Raw genomic sequence first — 22,436 nt, forward strand, 5'->3', positions numbered from 1 at the left:
TTACACTATGATAATGAAGACTGTTATGAGAAGAAAGTTGTATTTTGTAATACAAAAAGTCAGTTCCTTTCCTTGGTTAAAAAAAAAAAAAAACTATTTTCCAAATAGAGATTTCACAATAAAAGAAAAAACATTTGTGGCACAACTGTCCCCATGCCCCACTAATAGCTGGGGGGAAACTTCTCTTTGAGGGGACAAAAAAATTGCAAAATTAAATAGAGAGAAATGAATCACAATTTAACTCCTCAAAAAAATTCTGTAGAAAAGGTCTTTTCAAAAAGAAAAATTTCTAAAAGGGGAAAAAATATTAAAATAATGAAAACGACATTTTCAGTGAAAAGGACTTTCTTTGGAGAATTTTTTTTTTCAAATTTAGTACTGTTAGTGTAAGATTTTCTTCCATCCAAATTAATGTGTTTTTCTTTACCAATTTTCCCCTGAAATCCAGAAAAAAAAACCTGCACTTTGTACTCAAAAATACAATTTTGTTCTCAAGGTTATGACAGTTTGAAAGAAAATGACAAGTCCACTCTCGGTTTGGGCCTAATACAGCATTCTCATGCCTTCCACATCTTTATTTTTTCCAATAAAACTGACAATATAACATCTGAACAAATGGTTTGTCTATGATTAATATTTCCCCCCCTCTTGCACTTATTGACCAATTGCAGCATTTTATTTGTTGTTGTTTTACACAAGGACGCGTGACATTAAAAGACCTTATGGCACAGTTCAAAACCCATTCACGCTACATATTTACCGTACGATGATCCAGCTCAGAGTGTTCCAACGTCACCCGTCTTCTCTTCGGACCTCGATGGAGATGCTGCTGTTGTGGAGCTTGACGGCCAGCCGGACCCACTCTCCCCCCGTCACCTCCAGGGGGCGCTGCAGGACCACGGCGGCCTGCTTCCAGTGCGAGTTCGGGGCCAGAGTGCTGACGCGAATTTCTTCGTCCAGGTGGATGTCGTACCAGAAAGGAACGGCTGTGATTCTGCCCGTCAGTGTCGTCTGGACCTAAGAAGAGTGGCCATAATGACAAAACTTTTTGTAAACAAAAACTGATTTGGATTGACTACTTTTACTACTGCTAATTATATTCTGGCAGGTTCCGAGCTAGCTATCCTACTTTTGTCCACATTCATGTTACTTGATAGGAGGCTCCACTGACCAAACGTTTGTAAACAAAATGTCTTTGCGGCTGAACTTCATTCTCTTAGGTTATTTTTTTCCAATTCTATTGTTCAATTGTTGTTTTCTACTACCTTTTTCTTTCTGTAAAACCCTCATTGCTACATTAGCATCTTGCAGCAGACTGGCGAGCAAGCTGCCAACATTATTATTATTATTTTAATAAAAAAAAAGAAAACTACTTGTGAAGTTGATTTCTCCCCTCCTCAGATTTTCTGTTAATGTTGCTAAATTTAATTTGGTAATTTTATATTTCCTGTTCTTATTTCCATTATACTTTGACAGCGCTAACTGCTAGGTAGTAAAGTGCTGACTCCCCCTCCCCTAAATTATATTTGGATTCAGATTACAATAATTTTTGCTGTTGTTTCTATAGTACATTTAATTCCACGCATAGATTTGAACATTTTCTAGAACCCCATCGAGCTCTAGAACAGAACCTACCCGGACGTCCCTGTTATTGTAGTTAGCGTTAGCGTCCATGAGGTCCAGAACGAAGAGCTCGGTTGGCTTGCTGAGGTGTCGGCATGCCAGCGTGGAGAAGTCCAGGAAAACGTGGACCGGAACCTGAAATACAAATTGAGCGGTGATTGATTGGTTACCGTAATTTCCGGCCGATAAACCGCAACTTTTTTCACATGCTTTCAACCCTGCAACTTATGCTGTTCATTTGTGGATTTTTTCTAACGGACGCAAAGGGGGCACTCGAACGGTAAAGGTAAGAGTGAGACGGTGGAATCAATGCAGCAAGGAAGTGACTTTTGCCGGTATGTTTTTTTTTTTTTTTAAACCGGCCCTGTTACCGCTGGGCTAGCGTTAGCACTGTGCTAGCGTGTAGCTGTGTCTCAGTGATTTTTACTGCAATGTTTTTTTCTTAACCGGCCCTGTTACCGCTGGGCTAGCATTAGTGCTGTGCTAGTGTGTTGCTGTGTCCCCATGATTTTTACCGCTATGTTTTTTTTTTTTAAACCAGGCCTGTTAGCGCTGCACCAGCATTAGGACCACGCTAGTGTCTTGCTGCTGTGTCTCTGATTTTTACCGTTAAGTTTTTTTTCAAAGCGGCCCCATCAGCACTGGGCTAGCATTAGCCCCATGCTAGCGTGTTGCTGCTCTGTTACTGCCATGTCTCAGTGATTTAGGTATGTTTTTTCTTTTTTTCTTTTAACCACCCCCGTTACTGTTACTGTGTTGTTGCTATATTAAGGTAAGCTAAGGTATTAAAACTTTGAAAACTTTTTCTGTGTACCGTCTTTCTTTGTAAATATCTCATGTTTCAATGTGGGCACTTGCGGCTTTTACACAGGTGCGGCTTATGTATGTACCAAATGGTATTTCCTTTACAAATGTACTGGTTGAGGCTTATACACAGGTGCGGTCTGTAGGCCGGGAAATTACGATAAGTTGTACAGCGCAAGTACAAGTCCTATACAAAATAGATGGACAGAAAATGGATTTATTTGAGGGTTGCATTTTATGGCAACTCATCTCCGGTTACTCACGGTGAACTGGTTGATGAAAGGCGCGATGTTGAAGTCGAGCGTGGCCCGGCGGCCTTGGACGGCGCTCTCCAGCAGCAGCGTGTCCGACTCCACCAACAAGCCCAGCACCGTCATTTTGTGCGGGAAGACGCGGCCACCGTGCTCCAGCAGACATCTTGGGAAAATATGAAAATTAAATTAAAAATGTACCCTTCTTTGCTATTCTATAACACTGGTCCTCAAGTGTGGTCCGGGGGCTCCCTCTAGTGGTACGCGAAGAATCACCAGATTAAAGGTCTGAATAATGTCTCAATAATATTTTTTCAAGTAGATATGCTCTGTACATTTGAAGTAAACTTTCATTTTTAGAACTGTTGGATTTTGTAACTTAGGTCCACTTTGTATTCAACTTAAAAAAAAAAAAAAAAACAGATTTATGTGCAGGTTGTAATGTTTAAACTGTAGTGTTTTAGTTGCTTATAATATTTTATAAGTAGCAATAAAACACCTGCGTGGAGTTAGACCAACACGGTACTGTTGTATATTAATTTTTCATGAGAGCGGTACTCGGTGAAAAAGGTTTGTGAATCATTTCTTTAGCATGTATATGCAATAAGTACTGTATAAAGAAAAGGAAAAATGATGCAGCTAATTTGTGCATTTTTTTCTAACGGCTGCAAGCGGAAAAGGTAAGCGTGAGACCGGTGGAATATATGTGCCGAGGAAGTGACTATTACCGGTATGTTTTTTTTTTTTTAAAAAGATCCTGTTCACGCTGTGGTAGCGTTAGCGCTGTGCTAGCCTGTTGTTGCTGTGTTACCGCCATGCCTCAATGATTTTTACTGGTATATATATATATTTTTTTTTTTTTTCCCCAACCGGCCCTGTTAGCGTCGACCGATATGTTTTTTTTTTCTTTTTTTACCAGCCCTGTTCATGCTACTTTGTTGTTTCTATGTTAAGCTAAGCTAAGGTATTAAAACTTTGAAAACTGTTTGTAAATATCTCGTGTTTGAATGTGGGTTTCAATGTGGGCATTTGCGGCTTTTACATAGGTGCGGCTTGTGTATGTACCAAATGTTATTTCCTCTACAAATGTGCTGGGTGAAGTAGGTACGCTCTGAAAGCCGGAAATTAGATCGGGTGTTTTTCACGATTGCTCGTGTTTGGCAACCGGAAGGCAACAGAGTCGCCCGTCTCCCAGCGTGCGCCACAACGACATGTCAGTTGCCTCACCTGGCCAGAGACGCCTTCTCCATCAGCTTCTGCCGGACGAGTCCGCACGTCTCCACGCAGTCCAGGAAGATGGCGCTCCACAGTTTCTCCCGCGAGGGTCTCTGCAGCCCCCCTTGCTCGTCCTCGCTGTGGTTGAGCCAGAACGCCAAGCTCCCCTCCGGCACGCCGTTGGCGCGCGCCAGGCGTCGGAGCGCTTCCTGCTGCCTGCTCTTCTCCACCGAGCTGTAGGCCTTCACCCCGCCGTGGCTGGCGGCCATGAGCGAGAGCAGGGAGAAGCCTTCCGACACGTCCAGAACGTACAGCGGGTCCGCGGGGAGGGGCGCCTACGCATTTCAAATCACGTCAATGCATGTTTTGCCAAATCCTAATTACCAGACCTCCCATTAAAAAACAAACAAACAAAAAATCTAATAACCTGCTATCATTTAGAACAAGTAACTCACTAGCAATAATTTACTTAATGGTCATTTACATTAAATAATTACTGCGCAGTATAAGTCATTTGTATTTAACTGATAAGTTACTACATCATTTTAATTTTTTAAAACTGTTTGAATTTTAACATATGTAGATCCACTTTGTATTTAATTTAATGTCCAAGATGTTTTCTTTTGTTTTATTTCCCTATATCAATGCTCAAACGGTTTATACTTTTATAGTGGCCAACAATGATATAAACTTGGAACTTTTTAAAAACTAAACACTTTTGAGTACCACCTTGGCCTACTAGTCTACTATATTTATTTATTATTATATTATTTATATTTATTAATTTTTAAAAAAAATAAGTATTTTTCTTTGGTGGTAGTTGGTATAAAAAGTTTTGAAAACTACCGATTTAAAATCAACCAATTATAACCTCAAAAGTTAGTTTTAATTATTTGTTATCCTGTATATTTTTTGTCATCATGCTCCCACCCAACGAGTTAAAAGGAAAACACAACTATCATGTGTACCCCTAAATTCGAGAAATTTAAATTCATACGTTTTTGAGGAAAAAATGCGGTCAAATATTTTTTGGAATTGAACAGCACACCAATTTGAAATTACTTGAAGGAATGTGTAATGTAAATGATGCGTTATTACAAATTGTTTCACGGACCTCCAAGTTCCAGTGAGCTGCAAATTAAAAAAAATAATAAAATGAAATTACATACTTTCGTCATATCTCCAGCAGGATCCTCCAGGATCGGAGATTTGGCCTTCAACCGGCTTGTGAGTTTGGCCAAGGCGGCGGCAAAACTCCGATGGTAGTCGGAGTTGTTCAAGAGTGCCATTTCCGAGCACTCCAGCACGCAGACGTCGGGACGCGTTTGGAGCGACGCCAGGGCACTGCACAGTTCCGCTTCCGGGTTGGGAACGGAGCCCCCGCCGGAACCGCGGGGGTCTGGGCGGGGGCCGAGACTGATTTCCTGGCCGGCTCGCAGCACGGCGACGCCGCACAGCCTCAGGTAGGCGTCCCGGCAGGACACTTCCACGATCAGCTCATCACCGCTTTTTAATTTAAAACCTGCCGTGGGGAGAGGGGGGGGGGGTGTGAGGGGTGGGGTGGTCGGGGGAACAGATTTGACCAAAATTAGTCGAGCATTGGTTTGGTAAACCAGGGGTTGTGGGTTCGTATCCCAGGGGGGGCCTCCACTCCCTGAGAAGGGTTGCGTCAGGAAGGGCATCCGGCGTAAAAATTGTGCCAAACAAATATGTGCGTTCATCTGAGATGACACGCTGTGGCGACCCCGAAAGGGACAGGCCGAAAGAAACTACAATAATCTATATTAAATACATTTTTAAATAGTAATATATATTTATTGAATTAAAAAAATAGCTATTAAGTGTTTTTAACACTATATCAAATTACTAACATTTGATTTAGTGGTGATATAAAAAGTCTTTGCATTACTTTTAACAATTACTAAGATGAATAGTACAACATTGTAATATACAAATGTTTATGAATATTCATTAATATTGGTACTGCTATTGTTACTTTTTTTTATTATACCGAAAATGGTAATCACTAGCGCGCTAATGCTAATTGCTAACCATGATGCAAAAGTTGATTTTGTTGCCTCAAATTCTGTACAGAGTTCATACCAGTCACTCAGTACCGTTTTTATGATTACTCGACAAAATATCGATAGGCTAATCGATTCTAAAAAGAGCCTCAGTTGTCTTTGCACCAAACACCTTTTGGAATTACAGCCAAAAACTTTAGCCTTGGTTTCATTGTACCATGACAAAATCTAAAATTCAAATTATGCTCATAAAATAATTCTAAAAATAAAAAAATTAAACTTAAAAGGTACTTAAAATTAAAATGAAGCTCAATTTAAATGACCTTCAATTAAAATCCACTGAAAATGAAGTTAGAATGAATCTGAATTGAAATTATGCTCGTAAAATAATTGTCAAAAAATTCAAATGAACTTTAATTGAAATGAAGTCACGTGAGGCACCATTCACCGCAATCCTCAGCCGCTTTGACTTTCTTCCTTTTGGATAATCAATTCTAAAAAAAGAGCCTTAGTTGTCTTTGCACCAAACACCTTTTGGAATTACAGACAAAAAAACTTCAGCCTTGGTTTCATTGGACCATGACAATATCTACCAAATACCAAAAAAAAAAAAAAAAAACATATATATATCTATATATATATATATATAGATATATATAGATATATATATATAAATTGTTACTGTAACAAACATTAAAATACTGCAAAAGTTTAACAGTTATAATTATAATTTAAAAAAAGTTTTACATTTGTGATGACAGAATTGTAAATGAAATGGAATCGGAGATCAGGACAAGTGGGAGCGGAAGGAGAGCAATGAGCTTCAAAGCAACGCCACAGTGAAAGAAGAAGGGGTGGGGTGAGGCACCGGGGTGGGGATTCCACCAGGAATAACGTCCGTGCGCGTCTTCGTGTCAAGATGAGAGCGATGTGCATATTTCATGATCCACAGCTGATCCCAGCGCACAAATTACGACGATGTCGACGGATTCCCGTGTCGACGATGACGGCTGACTATCACGACACGACCGCGCTAAAGGCCAGGACAAAATTACCCTCTTCTGACTAGCATGTGGAAGTGCTTGACTAAATGGGATCATGCAGTTTGTTTATAATTAAATCAGTCAATTACGTTGGGGGAAAAAAAAAAAATAGAACCAATCCAAACCGATGAAAAGCAGATATCAAAATGTTACGAGCTTTCTTTTCTTCTTTTGCCGTTTTTGTTTTGTTTAGCTCTCGACAACAACAATTATTATAGTTCCTCATAAAATATCCAGGGCGTGTTTATTTAGTCATTGCAGCAGGTACCAGATGTCCATCGGGCCACAAAGCCTAAGTAAGGGAGGAGTGCAAATGTATTTTTAGTTTCTTCTTCAAACGATATTATATTTCATTAGGTACTCTCCAATAACACTTCAATGAACTTCAAAGAGAAATAACCTAAAATAAAAAAAAAAAAAAAAAAAACTTAAAATATAGTAAAAAAATAACTTCATAAAAATTTACATCAACTCAAGTTAAAATTGATCAAATTAAAAGAAAGTTAAAATAAAAGATGACTTGAAATTAAAGTAAAATGAACCTGAAATAAATTACAGTAGGACTTCCAGAATTCAGTGAAACTATCCTTTTTAAATATTTTTAAAATTCAGTTACAAGTGAAAATGCAATTGAAGAAAATGTTACTTTAAACTATGTACTTGAAATAAATTGAGCATAATTAAATCCAAATGAAAAGGTACTTCAAATTGAAGTGAATCTTAATTAAAATGATCTTCAATCAAAATTCACTGAAAATTAAATTGGAATGAATCTGAATTCAAATTATGCTTGTAAAAAAAAAAAAAAAAAATCTAATAAAATTTAAATGAACTTTAATTGAAATGAAGTGATGTGAGGCACCATTCGGCGCAATCCCCGGCCCCTTTGACTTCTTCCTTTAGCACATGGGCGTCAAACTCAAGGCCAGGGGGCCAGATCCGGCCCACCGTATGATTTGAAACCAAATCTACAGCGTCAATTTCCATGATTCTTGTAAAAAAGTCCGGACCAAAATTTCAAATTGTCGTGTATCATAAATGGTAAAGTTGAGCTATTACAAGCATTTCTGTGTTACCAAACATGAATAGTTTCCGATTCCAAAACTAGTTCATAAATTGATGATGTAAATGTGATGAGACGATTTAATATTTCGTTTTCCACAGTCATAACGCCCCTCTGAGGGAAACCAGAACTACAATGTAGCCCGCGAGAAAAAAAAAAAAAAGAGTTTGACACCCCTGCTTTAGCGTGAAGTGATCAGTGTTGTGATTTGGCGTTTGACCTTTGCTGCTGTGCTCGGGGTAGATGGCCTGCTCCCAGCAGGTGTCCTCGTGGGGTCCCGTAGACAGGCTGCTCTCTTCGTCCAAGTGCAGCTGGAACCACAAAGCCAGGGCGTCCAGCTCGCCCTCCCGGACCACCGGCAGGCGCACCCGCTGCACCGGCCTGGAGCTCAGACCCTCCAGCTCCTGAGAAAAACATACAATATAATATTCAAATGTTTTGATTTGGCTTTTAAGAAGATTTTGCAGTCTCCGGGTCCCAGTCAAGATTTGAATCTGATTGAAATACAGTCGGCATGACCTTTGACCTTGCTCACAAACACTCACTTTTTTTCCTATATTCAAATAATTCTGGAAGGAGGAGTGAGGCAAAATATCTCCATAGAGATAAGTTATTTCTGGCTCTTATTTTCAAAAGTAAAGTTTTATTGTTGAAGGGGGATGAAAAAAAAACGTATTATTTATTTATTCATCCTACGTTCTGCCTTGAACAAGTGTTTGACGGGGATAAATAAATAAAATTTGTCTTGTCTGTAGTCCAATTGCCCAGCTACGCGGCATCTGTGCTTTTCTCCTTTCATGATAAAGTTGTGAATAATAAAAGTCGGGGTAGGAGCTCGTGAATGCAGCAATCCCCGCAGGCCGCCGATGACGCAAAAATGTTTTGCTTCCAGGAGACCGACGCAAGCGGATGAATTATGCGTTTTGATTTTTATCCGATCCCCGGCTCGGCGACAGAAAACAAAGCGGCACGCCGGGACTTATTAAACGCTGTGTCACTTGTAAAATGAAGATGTGAATTTCGGGATCTTGACAGTGGAAAGGATTTCAGATTCCAAACAGATCTGGTAAAAAATGTATTTGCTCTACTCTATTCCCACTTTTTTTTTTTAATTCTTAAATCATTTATCACATTTTTTATGTACAGTGAAGCCTTGAGATGCAAGCAATTCATTCCTTGACCACGCTCATAAAAGATAACACATATCTCAAAGTCTTCCCCCACTAAAATGAATCAAAAAAGGAAATTTATCCATTGCAGCCTCGCAAAAAAAAAAAAAAATCACATTATTGTAATGTTTTTTTTAACAAGAAAAATAATATTATTATGCTGGCAACGACATATATCCACTTAAAAATATTTTTGTCACACGATCTAGTTCGATTGTGCTGCTTATTTACGTGTGCACCGTTTGGCCACCTGGGGGCAGTATAAGACATACACGTGGATACAGTACACAGTACTCAAGGCTGAGCTCCTCTCGTCGCTTCTCAGTACAGCAGCAATATTAATTGTGTGAGTGAATATTATTCTATGATCTGTCAACATGCTGTTAGATCATATTAGCAATCAGGTAGCAGAGGGTATCGGTGCTTTAAATAAACAATGGCTAATATAATACGTTGTTTCTTAATGAGTGCTGATTCAGACTCATTTGTAAATTTTCTTGAAAAAAAAAAGGTTCCAGAATCCTAATTTTTGCATAGGAATTAAAAGGAATTTAGTATCAAAGTACAGTATTTAGGCATGTATTTAATTTGCTTTTGAAAGAACCTCAACATTTGACCAAAATGTCACCACAGCAATATTCTTATTTATTTTAAATCAGAAATGGGTTTGGCCTGAGCAGAAAAAAAAGTTCACTCAGAAAAAAAAAAAAAAAAAAAATCAGTGACTAAAGAGGTTAATTATAGGCTATGAATATTGTTCATTACAATGCAAAAATGTTCCTTTGAATCTCACCTGTTCAGTTTTATGATGGGAACATTTTGACAAGTGCTATGGATAAATGCATTTTTCAAGTTATTTATTTTGAGACTCTTTTGAGATTAATGCAAGATTTAAAAATAAATTATTGGAGATTTTTTTTTTTTTCCTTTGTTTAGGTCCATTTGTTTTTTACTCCTCTGAAAATATGATTTTTATGGGGGGGGGGTTTATTAAAAAATCTTGTCAACCTGTGGCTTCTTCCTTTTGTAAGAATGATTAGCCCCTATCATAAAAAGCTATATTTATGTTTTAAAAACTACAGGCACTCAGACTCACAGATCTATTAAAAAAAAAAAAAAAAAAGTCTCTGGGATTGATCGTCGAAAAGTTTGAAAATCTCAGCTCACTTGCACGCAGTTGAAGTCAATGCAGAGTACTGTGAGCGGTTCGGTGAGGGCCGTGTAGCCCCCGGGTAGCCTGCTGAGTCTCTCGGTGGTGTACGGCTCCATGGAGTCATCCGGCTCGGTGTTGCAGCTCACCGGACTGCGCAGTTGGTCGGCCGCCGCCATTGACAGGCCGCCCACCTCGGACACGCAAAGCCTGGATAAAAACAATATAAACGTATGAATACTGGCTACCGTGACTTTAAGCCTTGTTGGACTTTACTGTACTTTTTCAGCTTCTCTGTGGCCATTTTTGGGCACGTACAGGCAGTATGTAATTTTCAAGATATAAACCTAGCAGAGGAAAATGTCAATTTAATTCCTTAGTTCTTCTTTTCCTTCACATGCAAATTGTCATTCATTTGTTGCATTGGGTGTGAGCTCCCTCTAGTGGTAAAGGGAGAAAAACTGCCGCAGTACAGTTCAGTTGTATTTAACTTTTTAGTGTAATACAACTACATATATTTCAGAGTTTTTAAGTTTAATTGAGGCACAATTTTTATTTCACTTTTTTAGGCAACACGTTTGAATTGAATCAATTAGTCCGCCCCCGCATTGAAGCACAGGGTTAATGTTCGAACTGTGCAAAAGGTAAAAGTGGCTTACAATAATTATAACTATACTGTACATTGTATGAATAAAACCTGTTTTTTAATGAACACATTGTCACAATGGTGGTATTTGTAAAGCTTAATATTTTTTTGCCGAAGTAGTTAGTGTAAAAAGTTTCGGGATCACTGCAGCAATTCATTTGGCACCTCTTTTAGAAACTATGAATAGTGAATGGAATTTCTCTATTGCGCAAAAAAGGATAAGTCATGAAATCTTTAAATCAAAATTTTCAAGCATTGAGTCTGGGATAAAGCCCATGTCAACAAAATTCCATGATTCAAACTAGTAAATTGTAAGAAATAGGGGAAAAGAGGGTTTGTCTCAGTTGGCTAAAAATGACCATGATAGGGGCAAAAGGAACATTCATTCATCCATCCATCCATTTTCTTTGCCGCTTATCCTCACGAGGGTCGCAGGGAGTGCTGGAGCCTAACCCAGCTGTCGACAGGCAGGAGGCGGGGTACACCCTGAATTGGTTGCCAGCCAATCGCAGGGCACACAGAGACGGACAACAGGCACACTCAAAATCACACCAAGGGGCAATTTAGAGTGTCCAATTAATGTTGCATGTTTTTGTGATGTGGGAGGAAACCGGAGTGCCCGGAAAACATGCAAACTCCACACAGGCGGTGCTCGGATCGAACCAGGGTCCTCCGAACTGTGAGACCAATGTTTTACCAGCTGATCCACCGTGCCGCCAGGGTTTGCCTCATTTGGCTAAAAATGACCATGATAGGGGCAAAAGGAACATTTAATGTGGGGAAAAAAAGAAGCAAGGTCGACACAAATGGCTAACAGAGTTTAGAGGGCTTTAACACAACCACTGCGGTCTGTTTACTTGTTATGCCGGCGGATCTCCAGGCACTCCACAGCCATGGCGAAAACAGTGGCTCCGGCGGGGATGACCCGACCGGTTGCAGCGGGGTCCCTGGGTGCACTCTCCCCACTCTGCTTAAAAAATAAAACAGCAGTCTCAAGGATGCACGCAGCAATACGGCATGACATCTTCCTTGCTTCATTATTTGGGATGCGAAGCATGAATGACTGTGCAGACTCCTTTGGTCCATGAAAGGTTTCCGCTCCAATTTAAAATTTTGTGCAATACATTTTACTGCCACCTACTGTGCTCTGGGTGTTCCCGTCGTTACCTGTGGAGGTAGCAAGAGGTGGTGCCAGGCATGGATGAGGCTCTCGATGATGCCTTCTCCAAACAAGCCGGCGTCGACCGTCTCCGTCACCACCAGCGACACCCTGACGCGTCAACAAACACAAAGTAAACGGAGGATTGTGTGCTAGGATGGCGCTTAAATCAAATCGCCTACTGAAGCATCCTAGCATGAGAAGGTCGCGTGTACCTGTGCGGGATGTCCTTTGGCACTTCCATTTCCAGCGACTTCATGTGGAGGATCTTGATGCCTCCGTCCATCCCGTTGGCCGCCACCACCTCGCAGGCCAGCTCGTACATGGTCTTGGAAAGCTCGCAGGCGTACACCTCGGCGGCCCCCGCTTTCTTAGCGCACATGCTGAGAATTTTTCCGACACGGCATTGACAAGAAGCCGGGACAACGTCGCACCCGACCACGAAGCGCACACTAGCGACCGTATCTCACCCAAGGATCCCAGTGCCAGTACCTATGTCCAGTACGGTGGTGCAGCCGCCGCGCACCGCCTTCTGGATGGCCTGCTGGTACTTGCGGTTACGCCCGTGGTCGTTGAGCATGAGGAAGTGCCAGCGCTCCACCAGCCAGTTGGCCACACGGTAGAAGTTCTCCCTGGCTTCCGGGTAGTCCGGCTTCAGCTTCAGGGCTTTGAAGAAATGGCCCGCCGCTTCATCGCGGAAACCCATTCTTAAAAAAAAAAAAAAAATCATAATCACAATTCAAAGTTGTTTACCTTACTAACATTACTCTCCACAATAAAACAAATTATTAATCCATTGGATCCAATCCAAAAAACAAAAGTTTTTCTAATGATCTTTTTTAAACATAATGAAAACAATATAATAACAAATAGTATAACAATACTACAGTACTTGAAAAAACATTCAAACAGAAAGAAAAAATATTTGTGCATCATGATTAATTCCTCGCAGCTCCTCCATTGTGTGCATCTTGGGCATTATAATACAGTTATGTGGACACAAATATAGACGTTTCACAACTACTGTGACTCAGGTTTTTGTTTGCTTCTTTTATGGAATGTAAAGCTATTAAATTGCCTGTTAGCATGAGTTGCGTTCATCTATTAGTTGCTTCGAGTATTTCACATGACCACCTACGGTACATCAGGGGTACCCAGACTTTTTTTTTTTTTTTTTTTTTTTTTTTTACCCGAAGATCTACTTTTCAAGCAGACAGCCACTCGCGAGCTACCGACGACAGGGGGAGGAGGGATGTTGATGATGCTCCCAAACCGTTTCAGGGTTGATGTTATGTTGCCTTCTATAATTAAAATAGAGAATTAGCTTTTTGTGCACTGTATTGTCTGTGCTTTCATCCTGGATCAGGCTCTTCCAAGGTGGAATTTTAAAATGACACACAATCACATCTTGCACGTTCTACTTTGGCTTGAGGCCAGACCTTTCCAACTCAGAAAAGAGAAAATCTCGTCTACTTTAACCCCTTTTTCTTCGATTATTCACATACTGCGACAGTCACTGCATCTTAAAACAACAGCATTTCGTTTTTAATTTACTCCATTAATATCGAAAGTAAACACAGGCAGCATGGCTAGCTTGTCTTTGCTCTACGTTGCCCAGACTGTGTTGCTAACTAAAGCAGCGGTGGTGGACACTGTCATTATAAAACACTGATGGGCTGCGTAAGTACTGTAACATTTGCAATTATGAGTGTATATCTTTAAGAGCAGGGTAGGAAGGGGGGAGTAAGGTAAACTAGGAAAAAGAGAGTGTGACGGAGCAGCGGTCGTTGTTAGAGAAAGTGCCGTATGCTGCCTAAAAGAAACCAGTGGCTTTTTCTTTTCATTTTTTGCCGTACATATGTGAATTGTGCCAATGGATGTAGCAACTCGTCTTCCCTCACTCATTGAGTCACATCCCAAAATGCCACAAACAGAATAGCTGTATGTTATACTTTAAATTTGCATTGGATATATTATTACAGAATATCTGCGAAGAGACTGCATCGGTGGTGCACAATGGCGCACACGCGCAGTTTTGAGGGAACATTGGCAGTAAACCTAAACTAGGAGCGGCATTAACAAGCTTTAAAGTTTTTTTTTTTTTAAAACATTATTGACGATCGGCTAAACTGAATCTTGTGAAGTGAATTGCGATGAGTTTACGGCCACCACACAGGGTTCCTATCCCAAATTTTTCATCACAAGTCAAAGCGAAACAAAAAAAAAAACCCTCCAAAACAAAAAACAAGGCAGAACAAAAATGATGGCGGAGTCGCGTCACTCTTATTTCAAAGCACCACTGTAATTGGGAAAAGACCACGAAGACGTAATCGTGATTCACGGCAACATGCAATATGTCAGGCTAGATGAGTTCATTTTTTTTTTTTTTTTTAAACTTTAACTTTTTCTTTTTTTACATGGAGTATTTGGTTTCACATTCATAAACAGTGAGATCACCTAAAGAGGTGTTCGCCCATGCTGTTCAGAATGACCTCGTCGGCAGGAAAGAGCTCCAGCGCTTGCTCGTAGCAGCTGAAAAGGTCCTGAATGCGGCCCACCGACTCCAGCTCCTCGGCCCACTTAAAGAGCGTGAACCGGAAGGACTCCTGTCATAAAAACAAAACGAGATGGTGATATTTTCCAATGGTGATGAGAAAGGGTGCACAATATGAAATTATACCACCCATTTTTAGCACCAGTACTTCTGTACACTGCAGTACAGTGAGTAGATACTTATTTGGAGCTGTATCACACAAATAAATCGTTTAAAAAAAAAAAAAAATCATACTCAGTGATTTCTGGATTTTTATTTTTTAGATTATCTCTGTCAGAGTGAACATGCACCTATGATGAAAGTTTCAGACCCCTCCATGATTTGTAAGTGGGAGAACTTGCAATACAGCAGGGTGTTCAAATACTTATTTTCTTCACTGTACATCACCTGAAGCAGAGCGTCCCAGGTGCCCAATAGCACAAAAGCTCTACTACAGTGCCATATTTTATGCTTTTTACTCTCAATCCCTAATATGTCCGGAAATGTTTTTACTGAAGCCTAAGTTTATTTTTCAAGCTCCACAGTCTCAAACAAAAACTGAAGCCTCATTTTTTGGACTTGGCCTTTCTTCAATTATTCAGATTTAGCAGGGTTATTAACAACATTCTTCTATATCACAGGTGTCAAACTCAAGGGCCGCGGGCCAAATCTGGCCCATTGCACGATTTTCTGTGGCCTGCGAAGCCAATTCTACAGCGTCAATTTCCAAGATGCTTGTAAAAAATTGGGACCAAAATTTCAAATTGTCATGTATCATAAATGGTAAGTTTGAGATATTACAAGCATTTTTGTGTTACCAAACATGAATTGTTGGGAAAAAAAAAAAAAAAACCATTACCCCTGATTTCCGATTCCAAAACTAGTTCTTAAATAGATGATGTAAATATGATGAGACAATTCAATATTTTTGTTTCACAGTCGTAACGGCCCTCTGAGGGAAACCAGAACTACAATGTGCCCCGTGAGAAAAGTGAATTTGAGACCCCTGTTCTATACGGCGTGTCAAAGTTACAAGTGACAACACTCCTGACGACTTGCATGGATTGTTTAGCCGAGCGCTCGCGGACATGAATTACCCGGGCAAAGTCCTTGAACTCGGGTGCCAGGTTGAGGACCAGGAGGTAGTGTACAAACGCGGGGCCATAGTCTTGGCTAAAGAGGCACTGCTGGGCACTTTCCAGGGAGCTGGAAACCAATTCATTCCGAGCTGGGTCCTCTCTGCGCCGCCTACGGGTTCTCCTGCCACCGTGCTTTGGCCTCACGCTGGCATTAGGCATTCCCTGAAAACAAATCAATGATGCAACTATTTATATATTATTGCAAAGCACATTTAGACAAGCATTCATATTCACAACTATGGATGTTTTAGAGCCTTCAACTAACCTTAATCTAGAACCCATAGAAACACAAAGGAGCTCTTGACTGAACGACAAATGTCCAATTTCAACATTATTACACCAAGTACATCCATCCATCCATTTTCTTAGCCGCTTATCTTCACGAGGGTCGCTGGGAGTGCCGGAGCCTATCCCAGCTCTCAACAGGCAGGAGGTGGGGTACACCCTGAACTGTTTGCCAGCCAATCGCAGGGCACATAGAAACAAACAGCCGCAATCACACCTAGGGGCAATTTAGAGTGTCCAATTAATGTTGCATGTTTTTGGAATTTGGGAGGAAACCCACACAGGCACGGCCAGAACAAGTAAACTCCTCACAGGCGAGTCCGGTATTGAACCCGGGACCTCAGAACTGTGAGGCCAACGCTTTACCATCAGGGCCGTGCTGCCCTAATAGTGGTATTTTTCATTGATAAAAAAGAGCAGAAAAATTAGCTTGTTGTGTGTGTGTGTGTGTTGTGTGTGTGTGTGTGGTGTGTGTGTGTGTGTGTGTGGAAGGGGGGTGGAATGGATTAATGGCATTCCCATTCATTTGAATGGGGAATGGTGATTTGAGTTACAATCATGGTCACGGAACCAATTTAATCCATTTCTCAAAGCACCACTGCTTGTTGACAGTATTGCAGTCAACAACCTGCCATGTTGTGCTGATCCACCGTCCGTACTGCCTACACCAAGTACATCCCTGTAAAATTATGGCTCTCTGATTATGTGCCATTAATCTTACAAAAATCGCATTATATCAACATAAAGTTACGATTTTTTCATCCTTGTAATATGACAACTATTTTTTTATATCTGGCAATTAACCTTTTAAAATGACAACTGTACCCCAATAAAAAAAAAAAAAATCACATTAGTTACTTTTTAAAACTTTTGCTTTCATTCTTGTATTATGGTTATATTAATATAAAATTGACATTTTTCTTTTTAGTATGGCTATTTTCATCATTTTTGCGATTAACCTCACAAAATTATTATATACCTGCAAAATATATATTTTTTCCTTCATAGTATTACACTTATTCATGAAAAAAAAGTTGTTAAAATTATATTTTAGTAAAGTTAAATTTTGTTCTTGCCATATTCCATGACTATCACATAATTTTTGTTTTATGCTACCAATCTCAGAAAATTGCAAGTACATCCCTGTGTAGTTGAGATTTTCCCCTCATATTACAATTGTAATATTATGTAATACTGTACTCTATGCCCATGAAACTATGTTTATCTTTTACATAACATCAAAACTTTTATGGTAAGATTTTCTTGCAACTTTCGTATATTACAATTGAATCCATGTTTTAAAAAAAAAGACATAACATTACATTATCCCTCCTTGTTAAAACTCTGTGAAACTCATACATTGTATTTAGATTTTTATATTGATGTGGTGGTGTTTTTATTTACTTAGCATTCGATTTATTATTGTGTTAATGTGTGGTGGTGACACAAAATTTGCCATAGACGCATTCAGCAATACTGCTTAATTGGGCTTTGTAACGTGTTGGAGAAATAGAAGAGGTGTTTCAATTATGCGTCAGGGATATTTGTTAATTAAAATCAATGCAACTCGCCACGCGTCACGAATGTTGACTTACTGTGAAACAGTTTAGATCACAGCCTGATGATCTCTGTAACGAGGTACCTGTCGATGAAATTACACAACGCCAAAACGACGCTTTTGGGTGACGTTTCGAGCACGCTCCCCGTCAAAGTATGTCTTTAATGGTGAGCCTCGTCAAGGCTCTTGTTCTCCAAGGAGGCATCCTGCAACCCGCACAAAACAAGCTGAAAGAAACCACCGCCACGTAAGGTCCCCCCCACAAAAATTCGCACTAATTATTTGCGTTGTTGAGCGGAACAAATGATATTTTGGGGGATAGCAGGTCCTTCGGTTAAATGGGGTCCGGTGTCAAACACGTAAGCAAATTACAGTTCCGCCTTAAATATTGTTGTACTGTACAACTATGGTTTTTATTTCAAAAGTGTCCGCAATGAATGAACCACGTTAGCTTTTTAGAAAGCTAGCCTGTTGCAAATTTGAACAATGACATAATATCTCCAATAGATTTATTTCCCCACGAACAAAGCAAAACTGTAAAAAACAAATAAACTGAAATTAGACATAAATTGCGCATTTTCAACTACACAGTTTCAGACATTCCGCCACCCTTACTTCGTTAGACGGTGGAGAAAATACATAAAAACAAATAAACTCAAATTAGACATACATTGCGCATTTTCAACGATATAGTTTCAGTCATTCCGCCACCCTTACTTTGTTTGACTGTGGGAAAACAAATGTTTGAAACCAATCCATCTTTATTGTTTAATTATGTTGTAGTGTATATGCTGTAACTTTATGTCAATAGACAAAAATATTGCAACAATAGTTTAATAAATTCTCTTTTTTTTTTTTTTTTTTATTTTCCCCGCAGTGAAATCATGACAATCATCTGGAGGGGTACAAAAATCTCACTATATGTATTTGATCATTGGGTTAAAATATGTAACTTTACTTTAGATTTTTTTTTACTTAAGTACATTTGTAAATGTGCACTTTTGTTCGTCTTTCTTAAAAAATATCAGTGTTTTTACTCAAGAATTGAATCACAGGAGGCGGCACGGTGGATCAGCCGGTAAAGCGTTAGTCTCACAGTTCTGAGGATCCGGGTTCAATCCCGGCCTCGCCTGTGTGGAGTTTGCATGTTCTCCCTATGCCTGCGTGGGTTTTCTCCGGGCACTCCCAAAAACATGGCGACAATAATTGGACACTTTAAATTGCCCCGAGGTGTGATTATGAGTGCGGTTGTTTGTCTCTATGCGCCCTGCGATTCGGTGGAAACCAGTTCAGGGTGTACCTCGCCTCCTGACCGTTGACAGCTGGGATGGGCTCCGGCATTCCCCGCGATCCTTGTGAGGATAAGCGGCTAAGAAAATGGATGGATGGATGGATGGATGGATGGATGAATTCCAGTACTCCTGGTAATACGAGAGGGTTAAACGTGGGGGAGACTAATTTGGAAAGACCAAAACTAGACTAGACCAAGATATTTCCCCACAACGCCATTACCAAGTCGCATTCTCTAGCGCATAAGACAGGAGGCCATTTGAACAAGTAAATTTACTTCGATGCTTGAACATTAATAACGTTAGGATGATATTAATTTGAGGTCATTTTTTTGAAAAATCATGTGCGCCCTTCCTCAGATTTTGTAACCAATTCGCCGCGCGAAAGCACAAAGTGGTGGGTTGTAACTATCCCGAGAGCGCTGAGCACTCTTGGGCAGAAGTTTCCGCCGCACACACGCAGATGTCAGCAGAGTTTCTCAATCTGTCACTTTGCTCGGTGGGCTGCGTTCGATGAGGGCAAAGAAAACATGGACGCGGCAACTTTCTGACAACTTTCTTCCGAGTCGCCACGTTTTCCTGACCGCACCGCGCCTCGCATTTTGCTCGCTTTTCTTTTGCGCTTCAAATTTGGACAACAGTCGCGCACGTGAGAAATAAGCATGTTAACCAACGTTATCTGCTGCCAAGCTAACTAGTAGCTATGCTGCCCGCCGGTCATTTGGCCTTAAACGCATAGTTTGTTTTTTCTCGTTTGTTTATTTTTTAAAACAGTATTTAACAATATACAGTGTATATATATATATATATATTTCCCTTCCCCCCCAAAAAAGAAGTCGAGAAGCAAACGGAGACATGGGACTGCACCCGTTGGAATTCAGCGAATGTTATCTGGACAGTCCCGGCTTCAGGGAGAAAATTAAAGCTCACGAAGCGGAGCTGGACAAAACCAACAGGTTCATTAAGGAGCTGTACAAGGACGGCAAGAACCTCATCAATGCCACCAAACGTGAGTCTACTCGTTCGGTCCAACGACGCTCCTTGTTGATCTGGTCTTACGGATAGTCTTAAGGCTTCCAGGACACTCCCCCTATCTTTCTGTATCGTGTTTGATTTACGTAAAATACAACGAAACAGTTGAAATTGCACAAATCAATTTGGATTGCAGGAAAGAATCTTAAACTGACCCCCCCCCCCATGACAAGATGACCAATGACTTTATCAATAATGCATAATATGGTATCAAGTCACTTAATTAAAAAGAGAGCAACAAGACTGAATTACTCGTCCATTTTAATGAGTGTTTCTGAAGGGAATTACATAGAATGGTGACATGAAGGCAATTTGGCAATTCTGTGGAGATATCCCTGCTAAACATTTTCTATAGAACATTTCTAATATCGCACTTTAGGACCCAAGTCCTATAAAAATTCTATAGAAATTCTTCAGAAAATCACAGCCAAAGTTCTATTGAAGAAGTTGTTCTGTACAAATTCTATAGAATTCTGTAGATGTCTGTAAAAATTTCTATCGAAAATTTTTAGCAGGGATAGAAGCAAGATGCAACCTGTGATTGTACCAAAAGGTTTGGCGATGATGACGTGACTAGACGTTTATGTTGACCTTGAGTTTTGTATTTGGTACCACACATCCAACGCTAGCCTTTTAATTATTTGTGTAATTGAAATTGTTTGCGCGGTGCATCAGGTGAACTAACCAGCTGATCCTGAAAGACGTGTAAGCGGAAGCTGACGGGGACTACAACTCTGTATGTTGCTAGTCTCAAAACTGTGGAACAGCCTTGTAGTGCTCATGAAGCAATCTGCCTCACTATACGATGGTAAAACCCACCTTAAAATCAATTTGTGGTTCGGCTATCAAAAACTTTTTTATTTTCTGCTATTTTCTTTTCTTTGATCTGTATTCCTGTTCGGCACTCCGTTTCAGTTGTTCTCCATGTGAATGCACATGCAGTTAATGGCCAAATCCTGCTGCACTGAAAACAGTTAATTAGGAAAGTACGTGACCTATTCCAGGGACAATTCCAGATTCAGAGATCTAAGGATGCGCCGTGGCAAGATAAGTTTCACGGCTCGAGTTTGCACATTTTAACACAATTTCATTCCCACATTTTTGAAAGTGCAGCATCACAGTTTTTGGGAAAGTGTGTGACTAACCCATGAAATCTGATCATGGTTATTTAATTAAATGATAAGCCGCAGCAAAAGGGGAAGCGATCGGTTTTATAAAACCACCGTGTTGTAAGCTTTACTAATCATTAGTGGAAGACAAGTCAATGTTGGCTAGTTGACTCATTGACTCATTTGCAGCCCTTCTATATACATTTACTAGTATGCATTACATTCAATCGAAAGCCTACTTAAGATGTAAAAAGATTCCCCAAAAGTAGTTTTTTTTTTAAATGACCAAAGAACCCAATTTCTCCAGAACCCATCATCCGGTTTTATAAGTTTTTGGTGTATTGTACTCACGTTGAAGTGGTCATACCAATCAGGTTCAGAATTTGAACAGATATTTGTATGAAATCTTGTCACATTGCTCATCCCAGTTGGGGCGTCAGAGTATTAGTTGGTTTTAATGAATTATTTTGGCCACAAGTTGATTTGGATTGTTATCGCTTGTCTTCTGGAAAAAATGTATTAACTTGTGGACAGGACACTTCCCGTGACTCCCAGTACAATGTTTGACTGGTCTAAAATGGGCTCAGCTGGTAAAGGGTTGGCCTCACAGTTCTGAGGTGCCGGGTTCAATCCCAGACCCACCTGTGTGGAGTTTGCATGTTCTCCCCGTGCCTGCGTGGGTTTTCTCCGGGCACTCCGGTTTCCTCCCACATCCCAAAAACATGCAACATTAATTGGACACTCTAAATTGCCCCTTGGTGTGATTGTGAATGCGGCTGTTTGTCTTTCTGTGCCCTCTGACTGGCTGGCAACCAGTTCGGGGTGTGCCCTGCTTCCTGCCCGTTGACAGCTGGGATAGGCTCCAGCACTCCCCGCGACCCTTGTGAGGATAAGCGGCTAAGAAAATGGATGAATGGATGGTCTAAAATGTAATGAAATCGTTTAGATTGCAAGAAACACTTTAGTTTGCGGACATCAGTTTTGATCGTACAAAGGGGTTTAAATTACGAGATAGTAATCCCAACATTCGTCTCTCCTGCTGTTTGACAAGTATATAAAATGTTACACGAGATGCTAGTGCTGACTGTGATCTTTGGGTAAAAAAGGCTGGTCATGCATATTTTCTAATTGCTTTCATTAGATTAGTCCAGGGGTACCGAATGTCGATGCAAATGTTTGAGACATAAATTACATTTGACACATTGTAAAGTAAATTTTACACAAGCGAAAGAAAAAGCTTTTATGGCTCTGATTGAAACTAAAGACAGCAGGGATTTGATCTTACCGGCTTTAAGTTGTTCGGGAAGACTGCAAGAAATTCCACTTTAATGCATTTATGTCTCC

At 40.2% G+C, this 22,436-nt stretch overlaps 2 protein-coding genes across 5 annotated transcripts in view; one reads left to right on the forward strand and one right to left on the reverse strand.

Annotated features, from left to right (window-relative positions):
* Nucleotides 1-79: 79 nt before the first annotated feature.
* On the reverse strand, nt 80-18,005 carry prmt9 (protein arginine methyltransferase 9). 4 transcript variants are annotated; one of them, XM_061829240.1, is made up of 14 exons: nt 17,700-18,005; nt 15,778-15,981; nt 14,605-14,753; nt 12,618-12,854; nt 12,363-12,530; nt 12,156-12,258; nt 11,846-11,955; nt 10,360-10,552; nt 8,244-8,427; nt 5,063-5,415; nt 3,906-4,228; nt 2,691-2,844; nt 1,636-1,758; nt 80-1,017 (listed from the first exon to the last, which is right to left on the reverse strand). In XM_061829240.1, exons 2-14 carry the CDS (start codon nt 15,976-15,978, stop codon nt 793-795), a joined length of 2,523 nt encoding a protein of 840 aa, XP_061685224.1. In that variant the 5' UTR covers nt 15,979-15,981; nt 17,700-18,005; the 3' UTR covers nt 80-792. The 4 variants fall into 4 exon arrangements, with proteins under 4 accessions (XP_061685224.1, XP_061685222.1, XP_061685223.1 ...); XM_061829238.1 differs by having other exon boundaries at nt 11,846-11,958; XM_061829239.1 differs by lacking the exon at nt 17,700-18,005 and adding an exon at nt 16,085-16,211 and having other exon boundaries at nt 11,846-11,958.
* Nucleotides 18,006-19,392: 1,387 nt separating this feature from the next.
* The window catches only part of arhgap10 (Rho GTPase activating protein 10), a 60,857-nt gene continuing 57,813 nt past the window's right edge, over nt 19,393-22,436 (forward strand). Inside the window, exon 1 of the mRNA XM_061829242.1 lies at nt 19,393-19,960. Coding sequence (XP_061685226.1) covers nt 19,807-19,960 — 154 coding nt within the window. The 5' untranslated portion in view covers nt 19,393-19,806. The remainder of the gene's footprint in view (nt 19,961-22,436) is intronic.

The sequence above is a fragment of the Syngnathoides biaculeatus genome, chromosome 9, assembly GCF_019802595.1.
Source record: "Syngnathoides biaculeatus isolate LvHL_M chromosome 9, ASM1980259v1, whole genome shotgun sequence".
Classification (NCBI taxonomy): Eukaryota; Metazoa; Chordata; class Actinopteri; order Syngnathiformes; family Syngnathidae; genus Syngnathoides; species Syngnathoides biaculeatus.

Bases quoted from the DNA above. Each gene is read 5' to 3' on its own strand.
- prmt9 (XM_061829238.1), bottom strand. From the start codon at position 15,978: ATGCCTAATGCCAGCGTGAGGCCAAAGCACGGTGGCAGGAGAACCCGT. The intron at 12,855-14,604 runs GTGATCTCACTG...TTTTTTTTTAAG, and splicing joins ATGGGCGAACACCTCTTTAG to AATGGGTTTCCGCGATGAAG. The intron at 1,018-1,635 runs GTAGGTTCTGTT...CACTCTTCTTAG, and splicing joins ACAATAACAGGGACGTCCGG to GTCCAGACGACACTGACGGG.